Source organism: Clavelina lepadiformis, chromosome 6, assembly GCF_947623445.1.
Source record: "Clavelina lepadiformis chromosome 6, kaClaLepa1.1, whole genome shotgun sequence".
Taxonomy (NCBI): Eukaryota; Metazoa; Chordata; class Ascidiacea; order Aplousobranchia; family Clavelinidae; genus Clavelina; species Clavelina lepadiformis.
The window spans coordinates 3,517,640-3,533,009 of NC_135245.1; the positions used below are offsets into that span (position 1 = coordinate 3,517,640).

At 36.1% G+C, this 15,370-nt stretch overlaps 1 protein-coding gene across 3 annotated transcripts; it reads left to right on the plus strand.

Moving 5' to 3' along the window:
* Positions 1–91: 91 nt before the first annotated feature.
* Positions 92–13,675, plus strand: LOC143462264 (uncharacterized). 3 transcript variants are annotated; one of them, XM_076960350.1, is made up of 24 exons: positions 95–403; positions 1,622–1,743; positions 2,072–2,139; positions 2,322–2,472; positions 3,208–3,313; positions 4,861–5,332; positions 5,453–5,697; positions 5,985–6,070; positions 6,219–6,372; positions 6,585–6,770; positions 7,070–7,111; positions 7,330–7,419; positions 7,559–7,713; positions 8,235–8,316; positions 9,070–9,188; positions 9,596–9,680; positions 10,021–10,127; positions 10,252–10,361; positions 10,618–10,776; positions 10,912–11,014; positions 11,217–11,322; positions 11,478–11,567; positions 11,738–11,881; positions 12,530–13,675. In XM_076960350.1, the coding sequence occupies exons 2-24, from the start codon at positions 1,688–1,690 to the stop codon at positions 12,632–12,634; spliced, it is 3,021 nt and encodes a 1,006-aa protein (XP_076816465.1). In that variant the 5' UTR covers positions 95–403; positions 1,622–1,687; the 3' UTR covers positions 12,635–13,675. The 3 variants fall into 3 exon arrangements, with proteins under 3 accessions (XP_076816464.1, XP_076816463.1, XP_076816465.1); XM_076960349.1 differs by having other exon boundaries at positions 92–403; positions 4,861–5,610; XM_076960348.1 differs by having other exon boundaries at positions 93–403; positions 4,861–5,697.
* Positions 13,676–15,370: the final 1,695 nt, after the last annotated feature.

A 15,370-nucleotide genomic window follows, 5' to 3' on the forward strand; every position in this document is an offset into this window, starting at 1 on the left:
GCGAACCCGAATATCATGAAGGTCAACACAAACGAATCCCGCATATATTTGTATTAAAACCAAACAATAAAATTTCATTCAACAGTTGTCAAGTCTTGCTTGTAGCATGACGTAATCGATAAACAAACCGCTTTTTTTCAAAAATGAGTGTTTAAAAAAACGATTGAAAAGCAAAATCGTTAGGAAACGACTTTCTTTGTAAGAATGTAAGTAATGCTGACTCTATTTTAGCTTCGTCGGGAAGCTAAATCACCATTTTTACATCCGTAATTCAACCTGCAACTAGATCCCGATGCCCATTGTATTGTTTGTTTTGCGTCAACCTAGAAATGACCTCAGCATGTTGTGCGGTTGCCTGACTTACTGGCAAAAAGCCCAGCAGTTGCTAAGGCTAAAGGAAAAGGTACGATGTAGCCTAGGCTAGTAGGATAGTGTATCGCGTTATACAGACATTCTGATGAATGTAACTGCTATGTTTGCCACCAGGCATAATTTCAATAACAAAATGTTTTTAGATGAATTAATTCTTTTACGAACCAAAGTTTTGCTAACCCATACAGGTGAGCCCTGTCAGGGCAGATTACAACGGAGAATGTTTTATTATAGAGAATGAGAATTTTTTATTATATTGTATATATTTAACCCCTTTATTTCAACAGCATGCCTACTTTAAAAAAATGACGATATTCTGACCCTAGCCTATTTGAAAGGCTATGCACCAGGCAGGCTTAAATCCCTTTCTTGAGAAGTGGAACAATTTAGGCTAGGCTAGTCCTACGTATTCATAAAAAAATACTTTCAATTTAGGCTGATAATTAATACATAAACTCCTTTCTCCTCCTATATAAATGTCGTGCTTTTGTAAATAATTGGTTCACTTAAATACTTTTACACAAATAAGTTTTGGGTCTAGTGCAGAAATGTGCAACCAAATGACGTCGTAGTTTGGGAAGTGGGGTTCTAGTTTAATAATGCATGAAGTGGCTGTACGGTTATGCACTAGGCTAGACCCCTATGTTCGATATTTTAAGGAACTTGAGATTTATGATTAGTAACAAATATTACTGCAATTAGGTTGTTAGGTTGACATACTCCTACTTTATGCTGTGACCTTTAGAATCACTTACTGGTTATGATTATGACGTACATTGCGGTATCCTATGTGCAAAAAATCAGATTGATTTGCTACAGTTAAAGAAAAAACTAGTACTAGGCCTATCACATATTATATTTCAATTAGGTTGCATTTACTCAACAAATAACTAAGATGATGATGAATATAAAAAAATTAAACTTAATGTATTTCTTTGAAAACAAAATCAAAATTTTGAAAATAAAATTGCCTAAGTTTGTTTTTCGGCAATGAGCTACCAAACTTTAGTTACACCTGCGAATAGTCATTTTAGCCTTCATCCAAAAATTGGCCCCACTGGTTGATGCAATATTAATTCTTGTGATCAAAAGGCAAATAGTCATGAAATATCAGGACTGTTAATATCACTCACAGACCTACAATTGTAAAGCAGCAATGCAGAAAACTACTCTAGTAAAAGCATGCTGAGAGGAAGACATGGTTTCACTTAGGAAGTTTGAGTAACATATTTTTACCATGTTCTTCCAGGTTTTTGCTTTGATGAATGTTGGCATGTGATTTTTATGTAATCGCTAAAATTTCCTCCCAGTAATTATGGATTTTGGTTCATCTCACGTGTATGCTGGTGCTTCTGAAGTTTATTATTCCAGGTAACATGATGTTCACATGTGTTTGTCAATAGATTGATTATGTTTTGCATTGCAAAGCAAGGAGTTGCTACCGGTATGGAAAATTGAATATACATTACCAGTTGTTTTCCTATTCAGAAGAAATTTCAAAAGATTATGGATGTTTGTGACCTCAACATAAGTTGACAGCAATAGACAATATCCCTGAGTGATTGAACCGTTATAGTGTTTAACAGTGTTATTCATTCAATGGTATTATATATATATATATATATATATATATATATATATACTAGTGTATATGTAATGTTATATATGTTTGATGATATATTTAAGCAATATTTTTCAGTGTTCCAAAAGAAACGGGCGTCAAAAATAAGTCTGGACATTCCAACGCAAGTGGCCAGAGTACTGGTGGTATGTCTTGAACTAGACATATGATGGGATATTTTCAATGTGTTTTTAATTAATTCTGCAATTCATGTGTTTTTGATGTTATTCTACATTAGTAGAATAGTTTTGTGGTTTGTATATAACAATGTTTTGTACCGTTTAAACAATTCTTTTTAAATTTTGTTTTGTAATAACTTTTACCATAGATGTTGCCAAAACTTCTGCATGGGATGAAATAATCGAAGAACCTGTCTATGAAGCCATCGAAATTAACAAGAATACAAGCAAAGCGAAGCGTCCACTTCCAGATCTTCCGCATGAAAATTTGTATGATCCAGTTGCAGGCGAAACATCAAGGTATTTAGGCTACTGGTTGTCTAAGTTTAAAATAATGGGGAATATTGCATTTATATGCGTTTAGGTGGTAGTGTAAAATCTATGTCCTTGTATTAGCTTTTCAACAAATTTGACTGGCGGTAATGACTGAACGTTTATTTATAACACTCTTATTTCGGGCTTTTGTTTTATTACTTAAGGTTTTTATTTTAGGAATATCAATTTATTTTATGTTGAACTTAGGTGTCTTTTTATTTTTACTGTCGTTTATTACTTATTATTATTTCAAAAGGCAAAATGTGTTGATTCATTTAACCAATTGCAAAACAAACATGAATGCTAAATTAGCAGAAACATATATTAATTAATTAAGTCGTAATTTTGATTCAGCCTACAGTTGGATGTTAATAATTGAAGCAATCTCCACCAAAATGTCTGTCAAGAGTGTTTTTAATGTGTACTTTTGCATTTTGGTCTGTGTTTGGTTATGCAGCACAGTGGCACACAGCAGTTATATTCATAATATATGATTTGTATATATATATATATATATATATATAATATATGATACAAGATATGTATTTGATTTGTGTAGGTTATATAACCATTCATTGTTTCATGAAGTTATTTGTCACATTTTGATTCAACATTGTGACACTGCAGTATAAATCTCTCATTGAGTTCAAAGGTCTTTTCACTGGCAAGAATTTTGTGACCTGATTGATTTCATTTTATTATCAATGCTGTTTATTTCAGTGATCTGTCAAATGCATTAAATGGAGTAACACCACAAGTACCAGAAAAGCCAGATATTTATAAATCTATAAATGACGTACCATCATTAGCAGAACAGCTAAGAACGGTATGATTGCATTTCTTTACTCTTTTTTTAGTTAGTGCTGTATACATTATATACAGGGGCAAGCATTGGTTCCTGGATGCATTTTGATTAAAATCAAAAAGAAGCATAATATGTAATCATTTAAATATTTAAGTGGCCACATATAGTGCAAATTATACCAATGAATTTCTTATAAATTTAAAACAGCTTGTTTTCAAAATGAGATTTGCAAATGTAAATACTGTTATCCTTTGGGTATAGGTCAGTTCAAGCACAGTAGTCAATTATTATTTATAAATGTTTCGCTTATGCTTTAGAAGAGGTTTTTATGGGAAAGTTCCCTAAATAGATAGTGGAGTTTTACTAGTAGTGGTAATAAAACCTAAGGTCAAACATTATAAAACATTTCTACCTGGTAGTGACTAGTGTTACAAAAGTATCTATCATGGGACAGTCCCCACATGAGTACAGTGAGACCTCGTTAATCCGGACCACTTCGTTTCGTCAAAAAATGTCGGTTTAGCGGGGTATCCGGATTATCGGAAAGTAAAAAATCAATCAATCTTGCAAATGCAGCACCGTGTACAAAACGCAGTATGCACCTTACTCCAATTCTAAGTACCGACTTTCTGGCTGGACAGCAACTAAAATAAAATTATATTTTTTGTATGATCCGACCCAGTGTCGAACCCCAGAACCACCGTATTAAAGACGAATGCTCTCCAAGTGACGAACATTCGGCCGCAAATCGGTTTGACAACCGCTCTTGCATGGCGAAGCATTCCGGCGGGACCAGCAGTCTTGAACTTTCTTTGACCTGTTTCCAATCTTTGCGCAATGCGATATCAAAAGCTGATAGCACGATTGAGTTGCAGCAGTATGTCTTCAATAGATTGCCGCACTCAACCGATGTAATGTACGTATTTTTTTGCGACCGCGGAAGCGTTGTTTGTTACTGTTGATGAACAATTTATTTTTTCGTTTCTAAAATACTGTACAGTATTTCATAGTATGACTAAAAAGCTTTGCGGCTAAAATTTTTTACAAAGCGCAATGCTGTACAGTACTGTACTTTTGAATCAATAAAGACCGCAACGTTATTATGCGTAGATAATTGGCTATTGTTTCGTCAACTAACTACCCAGTGTACATAGTGTATTAGGACAATCGTGAATCATTTTCGCTTAACTGTTAATAATCCGGTTTATCGAATTTTATTGCTATTGATTTAGCACATTTGTTCCAAAACTTTTGTGTCGGAGTCGGACAGTGGGGTTTCCGGATTAAAGGGGTAAAATGCATAGAAAGAAATCCGTTCCCGGCAGTTTTGTGTCGGATAGCGGGGATTCCGGTTGTTCGGGGTCCGGATTAACGAGGTCCCACTGTACTTAAGTTTTACCTATATGGGATACAATCTGTAGAGTGTACATCTGTATAACTGTATGTTGGGTTTGGCAAAGTCACAAGTTAAGCAAGGTTTCCACACAAACACAGATGCTAATGCAACTGCTTGTCGAAAGCAGGTTTCAAAATTAGCATTTGCAATGAAGTTATTTTTATGTTACTAGGCTCTTGAAGAACGGGAAAAACAAAAAGATACTGAAGATGAAACACCGTTGCCACCACCTCGTAATAAGACAAAAGTGAAAATGGAACCCAGTTTGATAAATGAGACGCCAAACAATCATACAACAACTCTTCCACCTGCTCCTGTGGAGCTAGCACCTAAGCTTCCTCCTCGTGATCTTGTTCATACGCAGGAGAATTCCGTAAAAATGTTGACAAGCATGTACGAGGATGTTAAACTGTCGGAGAACACAAGTGCTCCAGTTCTAAAACCACTTAAAAAGTCAACTTCGCTTGACAGTGTATCAATTCCCTTGCTTAAACCACCTCCATCATTTACTAAAAGAAGACAACCGGATGGTGCCAAGAAAACATCCTCTCTCGATCAAAGCCCACACATGAATGTTTACTACCCATCACCAGTTTCAGACTCCAAAGAATTTTCGTACAACTTTGCTCCTGATTTTTCCAGTGGTAAATTGCTTCACTCTCAATCTTCTGATGATTATAAATTAAGCAAAACCAATCCGTTTTCTGATGTTTACGAAGCCCCAAAAGTAAACGGTTCAGATTTTAACGACATTGCTGTTATAGCTTTTCACGATGACAGCAGAGTAAATGACAATGCTATTTCCAATCTATATCCAAGTCTGCCCAAGCCAGAAGATGTTCCGGTTTCACCAACCGTCGATTTGTATACCTTATCAGCTCCACCGTTAGAGCCTACAGCTCCATTTCCGAGTGCTACTTTGGTAAAGCGTGACGCCGAATTTTTGCAGCATCATTTGCAATCACTCGTATCCACTGATAGTTCTGATGATTTCAGTGTTTCAAAAGTGGTGTGTAATGAACAAAATCAACAATAATTAATTCTACTTAATTGTTTGGACTGTAGTTTAGTGTGTTAATTAAGTCTGAAACTCTAATTTCTTATTAATTATTGCTGCTAGTTAATTGCATTTAAAATGTGTAATTTGAGGTTTTTAAGGTTTAAATGAATGTTTATAATCTGTAGCTGTAGAATTTGTATTATTTATATACTAAAAGAGAGAATTAGCTCACAAAAAGTAATTTACAATAACTTACTTTTGTAGCATATTAGTTAATTTATTGAACTATTTTCAAGACCTCTCTGATTCGACCATCTGCACCACATTTATCACAAAGTATGATACGAAGAGACAAAGAAAATGAAGCAAAACCTATCAAGAGGTTTAAACTTGTCTTAATTTTCTCAGGAATTTTTGAAAAGACAATTTATGCCGATCAAATCGATCATTTTTTGCATAAAACTTCATTTTGAAGAACTTATGAATAAGTACGCTTCATCAAATCTCATTACATGTTTTCCTTTTTTTAGGAGTGATTCTAAAGAATCTCTTTATTCATCAGCCGATACCAATATTGTCTGCGTCAAACTTGGTATCGTTAAACAAACAACAGGCAGTTTTGTGTATAAAGGATTACCAACTCATTGTCAATCGTGTGGTGCTATAACCTTCTCTGCAGAGAAAGTAAGGCTGCGCAACCATTGTGAGAAGAATTTAGACTTCTGAGAAAACTTAGGAAAGTGATAATTCTCTGTTGTGGTTGCATGTTGAGTTGAAACGTAACATCACAATATATTAGCTGCGTTCTAGTGTAATAGACAGTGATAAAGGGAACTGATGATGAACTGTTTAACGTTAAGAACTAGTCAAAAAAGTTTGTGCTTACATTCTTTCAGGACTGGACATGTCGATTTTGTGGCGTTCCCAACAAAACCTTTACAATATTATCTCAAAATATTTCCGAAAATTGTCAGCACGATGTCACGTACGTACTTGAACAGGCCACTAATCTCTCAACTGATTATGACTCATTGGTTGTTTTTTGCATCGACACCTCTGGAAGCATGTGTGTCACTTCAAAGGTAAATCGCATGACCTGCTGGTCTGCATAAAGTTGCTTAAGCCCATTTAATGCTGTTGAAGTAGCCTTGGATAGAATGGTGTTGCATTTGTTCATTGCAATATTTTGAAAACATTTTCGCACTTGCAATGCATAAATGTTAGACACCATAACTTCAAATTCAACATTCGATGCTGACAAAATATATCAACTTCAACATGATCGCTTTGTTAAAGTGTTTTTTTCTTGTAAATGTGGTGCTAAATCAATGAAAGAAACATCTTTCACAGTTTTTGCTTAAATATCTTCACTTTCGTCTAGGTTCCTTCTGGGTCTAGCAACATATTTGTGTCACGTTTACAGGTGAAACCAATAACCATGGTGGTTTTATTTCAAACATTTTCACACTCTAGCATAATTGACAGTAAAGTGTTTATTGTGATGTACTATATTACATGTTCAGTGCGCATATTATTGCATTGCTCTAACCGCAGCATTCTGATAGTATTTATTTGATATTCACATATTTTTGGTTTAACCATTACGCATGTATGTTCGAAATGGGTCTGTATATACCACAGGGTGTAAAACAAGCAATCCTTGAGCAACTGAACCTAATTGAAGCAACAAGACCAAACTGCAGAGTAGCTTTGGTTGCATTCAGCAATGAGGTAATTAATGAACGGTTCAACTCATGAATCAAACATTGTTTAAAGAATGGCTAAATCTGCTTACAAACAATCAAATGTAATTTTGTAATTATGAAATATTTTTAAAAAACTAACCACGGCTTTAAATGAATTTTCATAGGTCCTATTGCTGGGTGACGGCTCTACAGAACAACTGAAGACTCTAACAGAGTTTGAATTGTTTGACTTTGATTATATTTGGAGTTTCGGGGCCAATGCTGCTTTGCCGGGTCCAATTAAATCAACCAGGAACCAACTTAATCGAACTGTGAACAGGTTGAAAGCATGAGGTTTCATTGTTAGGGGATGTGAAGACTGTTAACTCACTTAGAACTGTTTACCAAAGTTTAGTGAAAATTCCAACTTCGACTGTTTAACTTCGGCCAACATTTGCACAGTGTAACACTGGCAGACTATCTAAATTGTAATGTATTATAAATATACCGACATGATTTATTGGTGCTAATATTTCATAATATTGTGAGAGTTAGTGCTGTTATTTAAATTAAGCAAAATTAAAATAAATAGTAAGAAAGTAATATAAGTTAACATTTAGTTTTTTCCTAATAATGCAAAAACTATACAATGATGTATCGGTCGATTTAGTATCCATGTAGTTTGCTTTTTTTTCTGCTCTTGAAACAGACAGCGCTCCTACATTTCCTGACCACCGGAATTTTTGGAGTTACCATTTATTCCTTATGTTTACTTAATATCCATATTACGAGTTAATAATTAATCTATTTATATTACTTGTTAACAGTATAGCCAATAAATTATTCATATCTTGATCATAGCCTCTCGGAGAAAGGGGGAACTGCCTTGGGTCCTGCTCTTTTGCTCTCAACAGCAATAGCTGCTAAAAGGCAAGGCTCCCAGGTACACTCACAACACAGTGATGTCTTTTGTTAAGCCTTAACATTAATATTGCAATTCATTTAGTTAATTGAGTAGATGATACTGGTTAAGTCGTTAAGCATTGCAACTTTCTTAGTTAGTATCTTATTTCCTTACAGTTTAAAATGATGGTAATGATAATTCTATATGACAGCAACTCAATGCTAGTAGGCTTGTTTCAGTTGTTTTAACTTAGGCACTTGACACTTGACTTAGGCAATGTATAACAAATATATATTTATGACGCTGGTGGGGTAGTACAATGGATATGCCAGTGACAACCATTGTCTAAACTAATTTGACACATCGAACGTCAACCTTTGCGCTAAATGAACTTGTCTTTTGCAGTTTTGCTACCTACAGCAAACTACCAAGCTTATAACACCTGCTTATATGTATTTGCTAATGGGGTTAATGTCGGAAATTCTTTTAGCATAATTAAGCGGTCTAATGCGCACATTTTACTCTTTTTTGCAATTTTATGACGAAACGCATGTCACATATGAAATAAACGAACTATGACATTTTGGCACACAATCTCACCAATCGTGTGTAGAGTGCACCAAAACTTCTTTTGCAAAGAAGTCCGCGATCGTCCTACGACCTTAGTTAGATTTTCTTTGTCAGTCATTTTCGTTGTTCTAAAACTTCACTAGATTTAGAAACACCCTTTTAACCAATTCTCCCCATCTACATATTGCCCAAACTATTTACGACAATTATACAAATGTTTAGGTTATTGTTTGCACTGATGGACGAGCAAATGTTGGTGTTGGAAGCTTGGAAACTGAAGATGATTATCAAATGTCTCAACATTTTTACAGCCAGGCTACAGATTTGGCAACCAGTACTGGGTAGGTGTTTTTTTTCACGCAATCATTGTCCAAGTATTTTATCTCAGTTGCTCACAGGTCGTCATGGTATTTAGTGTAATACCAGATATATTGTGGTGGATATGAAGTGGTGCAGGATGTTGCGTAATCAAAGTCAGGATGATTAATGGCCTACACTTTTTGTGTGTGTGTGTGTGTGTGTGTGTGTGTAATAGTGTTATCAAACTGTCTACGCATTTTAGTCCTGTACCAGTTTTAAAAGGCTGATTGACTCCTCGATTCATAAAATACCACTAAGTTTTTATTGGTAAAATTGCTGTTGAAATCTACCAATATAGATTCTGACTCAGTCTCCAAATACTATTCAATATAAATAATTCATCCATGATTGTATGTAAACTTTGTGTTTATCGCTTATATTGATGCAGGGTGATTGTATCAATACTAAGCATAGCAGGCACGGACTGCAGACTGGTACAGCTTGGAAAAATAGCTGATAAAACAGCTGGAAAGGTAAATTTCTATGTAATTTGCAAGTTTGATTAATACAAAATTTTAAATAATTGCTTTATTTTGGGTTGTAATGAATTTTGTAAACAAACTTAATTCAATCATATTTAAAGTATTCATTTGATTGGAGTTCGTTTATATTTTCACTTGAACATCTCGGTTGCCTCAGTTATCAGTTATTTCGCTATTAATTTCTTATCATATCAACTTTGCTATGTGTTTAGTCGCAATATACAATGATGACAATGCAATAACACTACCTTTCAAAGAATTGGTTATGTATTAATTATTATTGAGCAGCACTTATGCCAGATATGAACTACTTTTGTAACAACTACTTCAGGTGAATGTAGTTGAAGCCACAGAGTTGTCTAGCGAATTCCAAAACGTTTTAACTGACAAAGTTCTTGCGACAAATGTCTCCATAGATCTTGTCACTCATAAACAACTGTAAGTTGTCCTATTTACTCACTTTGTTTTCCTTTTTTTATGGTTTGTAGCTGTGTTATTTGCAATTTACCGATTTCTTACCACCAAGCAGTTATAATGGCGAGCCGTGCATATTTTCTTAAAGATACTTCAACAATGAAGAGGGTTATGCTGGATGTAGCTTGGCCCAATTTGTTGGCAACATCACTGATGAATCAGAAGTCACTTTTCGATATGGAATTAAAAATTTTGATGGTACTTTTTGAGATTAAACTTTTTTGTGATGACATTTGTATTCAAGTACAGTTTCATCGCATAGTTGCCGACTGCGTCTTCATTTGTTGTTTTAAAATAATGACTTTTTTTGAAAAGTACATCACCGGTGTTGACTGTAAACAGTTTTCTGCTCATGATTTATACAAAATTCTTTTAAATGTTATTAAATGCCGAAGTTTCTGTCGTGGTGCTGTGTGTAAAAGAAATTTCTAAAAATGTTGTTTTATATTTCTAGGGTTCGAGAACATCGCCCCGCCATCCGAAGCCCCGTTTCAGCTAAAAATAATGTATCGACCCCCAGATGGAAGCGTGTGTATGAGGGTATTGACCCAAGTTCGACCAGTTACTGAAAACCGAGTGCTGGCAGAAACAGCGATGAACCCGGCTGTAATTGGCAAGTGTCCACAAGCGTTTATTTACTGCTGCCATGAAGTGACTTGCAAACATGAACAAGGATCATCCAGTCAAATTTTGTCTTATTGCCGATATGTGATATTGATCAATTTTTTCATTCTAATTCTTTATGCAGGCACTTTTGCCACCCAGCAAGCGGCTAAACTAGCACTTGAGGGAGACATAGATCACGCTAAAGAGATTACAAATGCGCACAAGAATCTATTGACACGAGCAATGTGGGTTTTATATGAATTTGACATTTTTCTGTGGAATGTTGTAACATGACCTCTACATGAGAGCTTTGAGTGTGAAAAAGCATTAACTGCATACAAATAACCGTTTTCATAATCATGTCAATGGCCAGCTTAAATTAATAATGTTGGACATCGTAAGTAGCTCGTCTTTCACTTTAAATATTCTGCTGTGTTTCAATTTAAGGAGCCTTCGATCTAATGCTGGCTCTGTTAATTTGCGTTTCCCTGGTGAAGAAATTTATGAAGCAGTTCGATCGCGCATGGATGATGTTGGCGCAGAACTGTCCAAGGTAATCAGCACACGTAGCACTCAACCTTACCGCCGTCTGCTACCATTTCACTATTTTTAGTGGCTTGGGTGTTAAATTCTCATTTCAATTTGTCTCAGGTTTTTGATGAAAAATAAAGCACAGATACGTCTTCATCTTCCTTTGCATTATTTTAGGTTGAAGTGGAATCTGAAAGTTCTGAAGATGATCGTTCTCATTGTTACTCCATCGAAGAAGAAACCTACGAACCGCTATCTGATGTCGATGTAAGGTTTTTATTATTTGTAAGGTTTTCCGCTCTGCCTAAAACAAATGATGTTGATATGATAAATCCTTTCCATTTTACTTGAATTAGTCTTGAGGAGCATTATCAGCAGTCTTCACAATGATAGCTAGACCAATAATCAAGATACTGATGCTGATATTTATCCTACAGCATCCGCCGGAGCTCCCACCGAGACTTTATCTTCAGGATGGGAATCGTTCATCTTCAGGATTATCGTCCACTTCCAATGCTCAAAAAAAGTCTCGAAAACCAAAGTTATCACTGACCGGATCTTTAAAGAGGAAGAAGAGCAAGGTAAGCTATGGTTGCATCCCGCTGGACTTCACTACTCCGTACTCAATGTCTATGATTAACGTCCGTGCTTTTAATCATTTTTTGATAATTACCATCCGCCTTGATGAATTAATGGCAAATAGTCGTAACGTTGTAATGGCTCCGTTGTATTGTAATAAGTTCACTTAAACCGAATTAAATGCCTTTGTTGAGCCTCCATGAATAGTCTTAAAACAAACGACCTGACTTGCATGCCGTATACAGTCTGCAGATGAGTTATGAATTACAGACGTTTAGCCAACCTATTAGTTGTCAGCTGCTCATAAATCATAAATTGTGCTATTAATCGTAAATTGTGGCTGCCATAACTTACATTCACCTCGACCGGTGTAAACCGGTCTTGTTTGCGTACCGGAAATTGTTAACACTAAAAATTACGAATGACGTGAATCGGCCTTTGGTGACCGATGCGCTTGTCCTGGTTTATGGGAACCCCCTCTAACTTACACCTAATCTCTTTCACAGTTTCTGTTCATATTCGATAAACCTTTACAAAAATCTCACGTTTGGCGTGAAATTTCTATTTTAATTAACTAATGCCTGTGGATGCTTGATGGTTGAGTTTCGAACAAGTTGATTGAATTTATTTAATCACCTGCGATACCGTAGAACAAGCAGAAAACGGCCATGCAGTACAAAGACGAAACAGCCCAGAAGATGTTCAAGTTTGCGAAAGCAGGAACGAAGAACTTCCTCGCAAAAATGGCTTCCTGAACACTCCAATTTCGTGCCTTTTGATTCACGTAGTCGCAGGTTGAGCATCTGTGCCTACAATGGACGTACGTTTATATTTCCTTCTTCAAGCGCAATTCTTCAGTATTCTTTGAAATGATTTCAAAAAGCCAACCCTTACTAACACAATATGGTTTTATGATTGGTTAATTTAACCCACGGACGATTTAACCGAGGACGTTTCAAACTAAGAACGATTCAACTCACAGATGTTGGTTGGGACGACCTGGGTTCAGGTCATACGGTGGCTGTTTTGTTTTGTGTTCAATCGACCTGGAACCAGATTTGTGCGTTGTAGTTTTACCTTTGTAATAATTATGGGATTAAGTTGGGCGTTTACCGTTTATTTAATGCCTTTGTGACATTGAATAACATTATCATGCGTATTATGATTCTTTAATACTGAAAAATATTGTTACTATATTGTGGTAGTTTTTATATCGTAATCGTGCTTTTGCGTTCAAATTCAATCTCGCATTTGTTGGTTTGCTATGCACGTCATACAATTCCTCTTTCTTAATTTCTAATTATTTGTATTTTTACTACTTATTAATACGGTACGTACAAACAAAATGCACGCTTGTATTTTTAACTTTGTTAACCGCTACACAGTATTTGCCCGCACACGTCATACCTATGAGCTGTAAGTTCTCACTGTGCCAACTCGGTTCTAAAGCATAACGCACCATTCTTTGTGATCGCCCACTGCCGGTTATTATTTCTAGATTGCTGAAGCGCACCTGTGTGAAATTCAACCGAACAAACTATTTCGAAACACAACACACACTAAAAAACAGTATATTGCTGTAATTGTAAATTTTAGGAATCGCTGTAAATAACATCATGTAATTATCCTTGATGCCGGTAGTTTGCATATCGTAATGGGCCTGTTTATGGTGTAGTCTATATCGCTGGTTTTATGTAAGATCTGCAATTTTTCTGGTCTATATTTCGACTCATGTGGCTTATCATTGTTGTTGCCTTCGCAAAAGTTCAAAATAACATCTAATGGATTGCTACCGATTGGTTTTTCAGGTTTATTTATTAAGGGGAAAGCAAATAACCAGAAATTTTTCATTTATTTATTTTAGTTGATCATAAAAGGTAATTTACAGATTTATTCAAATGAGTGATGCCATCTTGCGGTATCGGCTTGAAATCTCGAGGCGTCACTGTTCCACTTTGCAATCACAGGACCAAGGAGTTGCACCACCGCCTCAGACCGGCAAGGCGTGGGCGACTGGCACAATTGGATGTTTCGATCCGAGCGGCTGTGTTGTGGCCGTTCTGTTGACTTCCTCATAGAGCAGACGGGTCCCTCCAGGACCGGGGACCACGAGCGCTACGGTTGCGCATTGATGCATTTCTACTTTTTCTCCGTGTATTCAGACCTGTGTATTAGGCCTGCGTGTGTGTTAAGTTACAGAGACATAAAATGCGCTCGCAGGAAATAGGCGTGGATCAAGATTCAAAAACGACCGAGATAATTCTTTCGTTACGGAGAAAGAAGAAAGCTTGATCGTATAAACATAACCTTGTTAGTTGCCTTCTTTAGACCAGCAGAGTATGGTGTTAAATTTCAATTGGACGTTTGCTATATAAGCGTGATGGAAAACTTAGCTAGCACGATCGTATGATCGATCAGTTTCGTCGAAGTATTAGTAACGAAATAATGTATAATAGTTATAAGTTGTAACTATTAACCTGTAACCCATATCCCGCATACTGATAGCATGTAAACTGTTTAGACCCGGTTTGAACTGAAATAAACTTATAACAATTTTTACGAAACACTACAAGAATTTGCTACCAAAGTTGCCTGTAAAATTTTCGTTCTGTTCCAAATCCAAAGTGTGTTCCATTTCGGCTGCAATTTAGTATAACAATTTGATTATTTGGAAAATGGTTTGCTATTGCTAGTTTACATCAAAAAATGCACCAGATTTTGTAGAGTATCCCACATAACCTAAAAAAATGTTCAGCGCGATTCCGTTATTGAGTAATAAAGATCCGTTCGAATGCAGGCTCGATGTGCTGTGTTGGAAATTTTAGGACTCACTAAAAGCTTTGAGTTTGTGACAATCAACCTGAGTAACGGAGGACTTTTATTGCTGATAACTGGTGAGTGATGACCGCCTTGCATTTAGTCTTAAAGAAAAGGAACACAAAAGCAGCAAATAACTCGTTTATCATTTGCGCATAAGTTTTCTGGGTTTCTCTGCTTATGAGAAATTTCTGCATTGATCCAGCTTAATGCAAAACCACACAATGGGCTATTTTTACCTTTGCTTGCAGAGTGAGACATACTGCTAACTCACCCGTGATCGAGACAATAATCATTCTTCGTCGCCTTGCTATATGTTTTAGTATGATATACTTTAATACAAGGATAGATTACTTTAAGCAAGCGCTGCAGTTGTTTTGGGCTCTTTATCGCTGCCATTTCTATTGCGACGTAGCTTGCGGTCTGGTGCCGTAGTGCGTGGTAGGCCCTGGAGGACTATGATGTTCCAGATATCTTGAAGGCTGTTATCGAATGTGCTGGAGATCTAGGAGCATTTTCTTGCCCAGTCAAGGAGATGGAAAAAGAAATTACGTTGTGATGTGGTTGTCGTAGCCTTTAGTTGCAAAGGTATTGGGGAAATTTACCTGGAATATTCTGAGTTTCAAATTGAGTCTTCCGGGGCCTGAATGTAATGTAATGTCACCGTTACCGAG

What these genes read in the sequence shown, in the direction of transcription:
- LOC143462264 (XM_076960348.1), top strand. Translation starts at nt 1,688, where the DNA reads ATGGATTTTGGTTCATCTCACGTGTATGCTGGTGCTTCTGAAGTTTAT. An exon ending in GTTGCAGGCGAAACATCAAG is followed by an intron (nt 2,473 to 3,207) that starts GTATTTAGGCTA and finishes TGTTTATTTCAG; the next exon opens with TGATCTGTCAAATGCATTAA. An exon ending in GAAGCAAAACCTATCAAGAG is followed by an intron (nt 6,071 to 6,218) that starts GTTTAAACTTGT and finishes TCCTTTTTTTAG; the next exon opens with GAGTGATTCTAAAGAATCTC.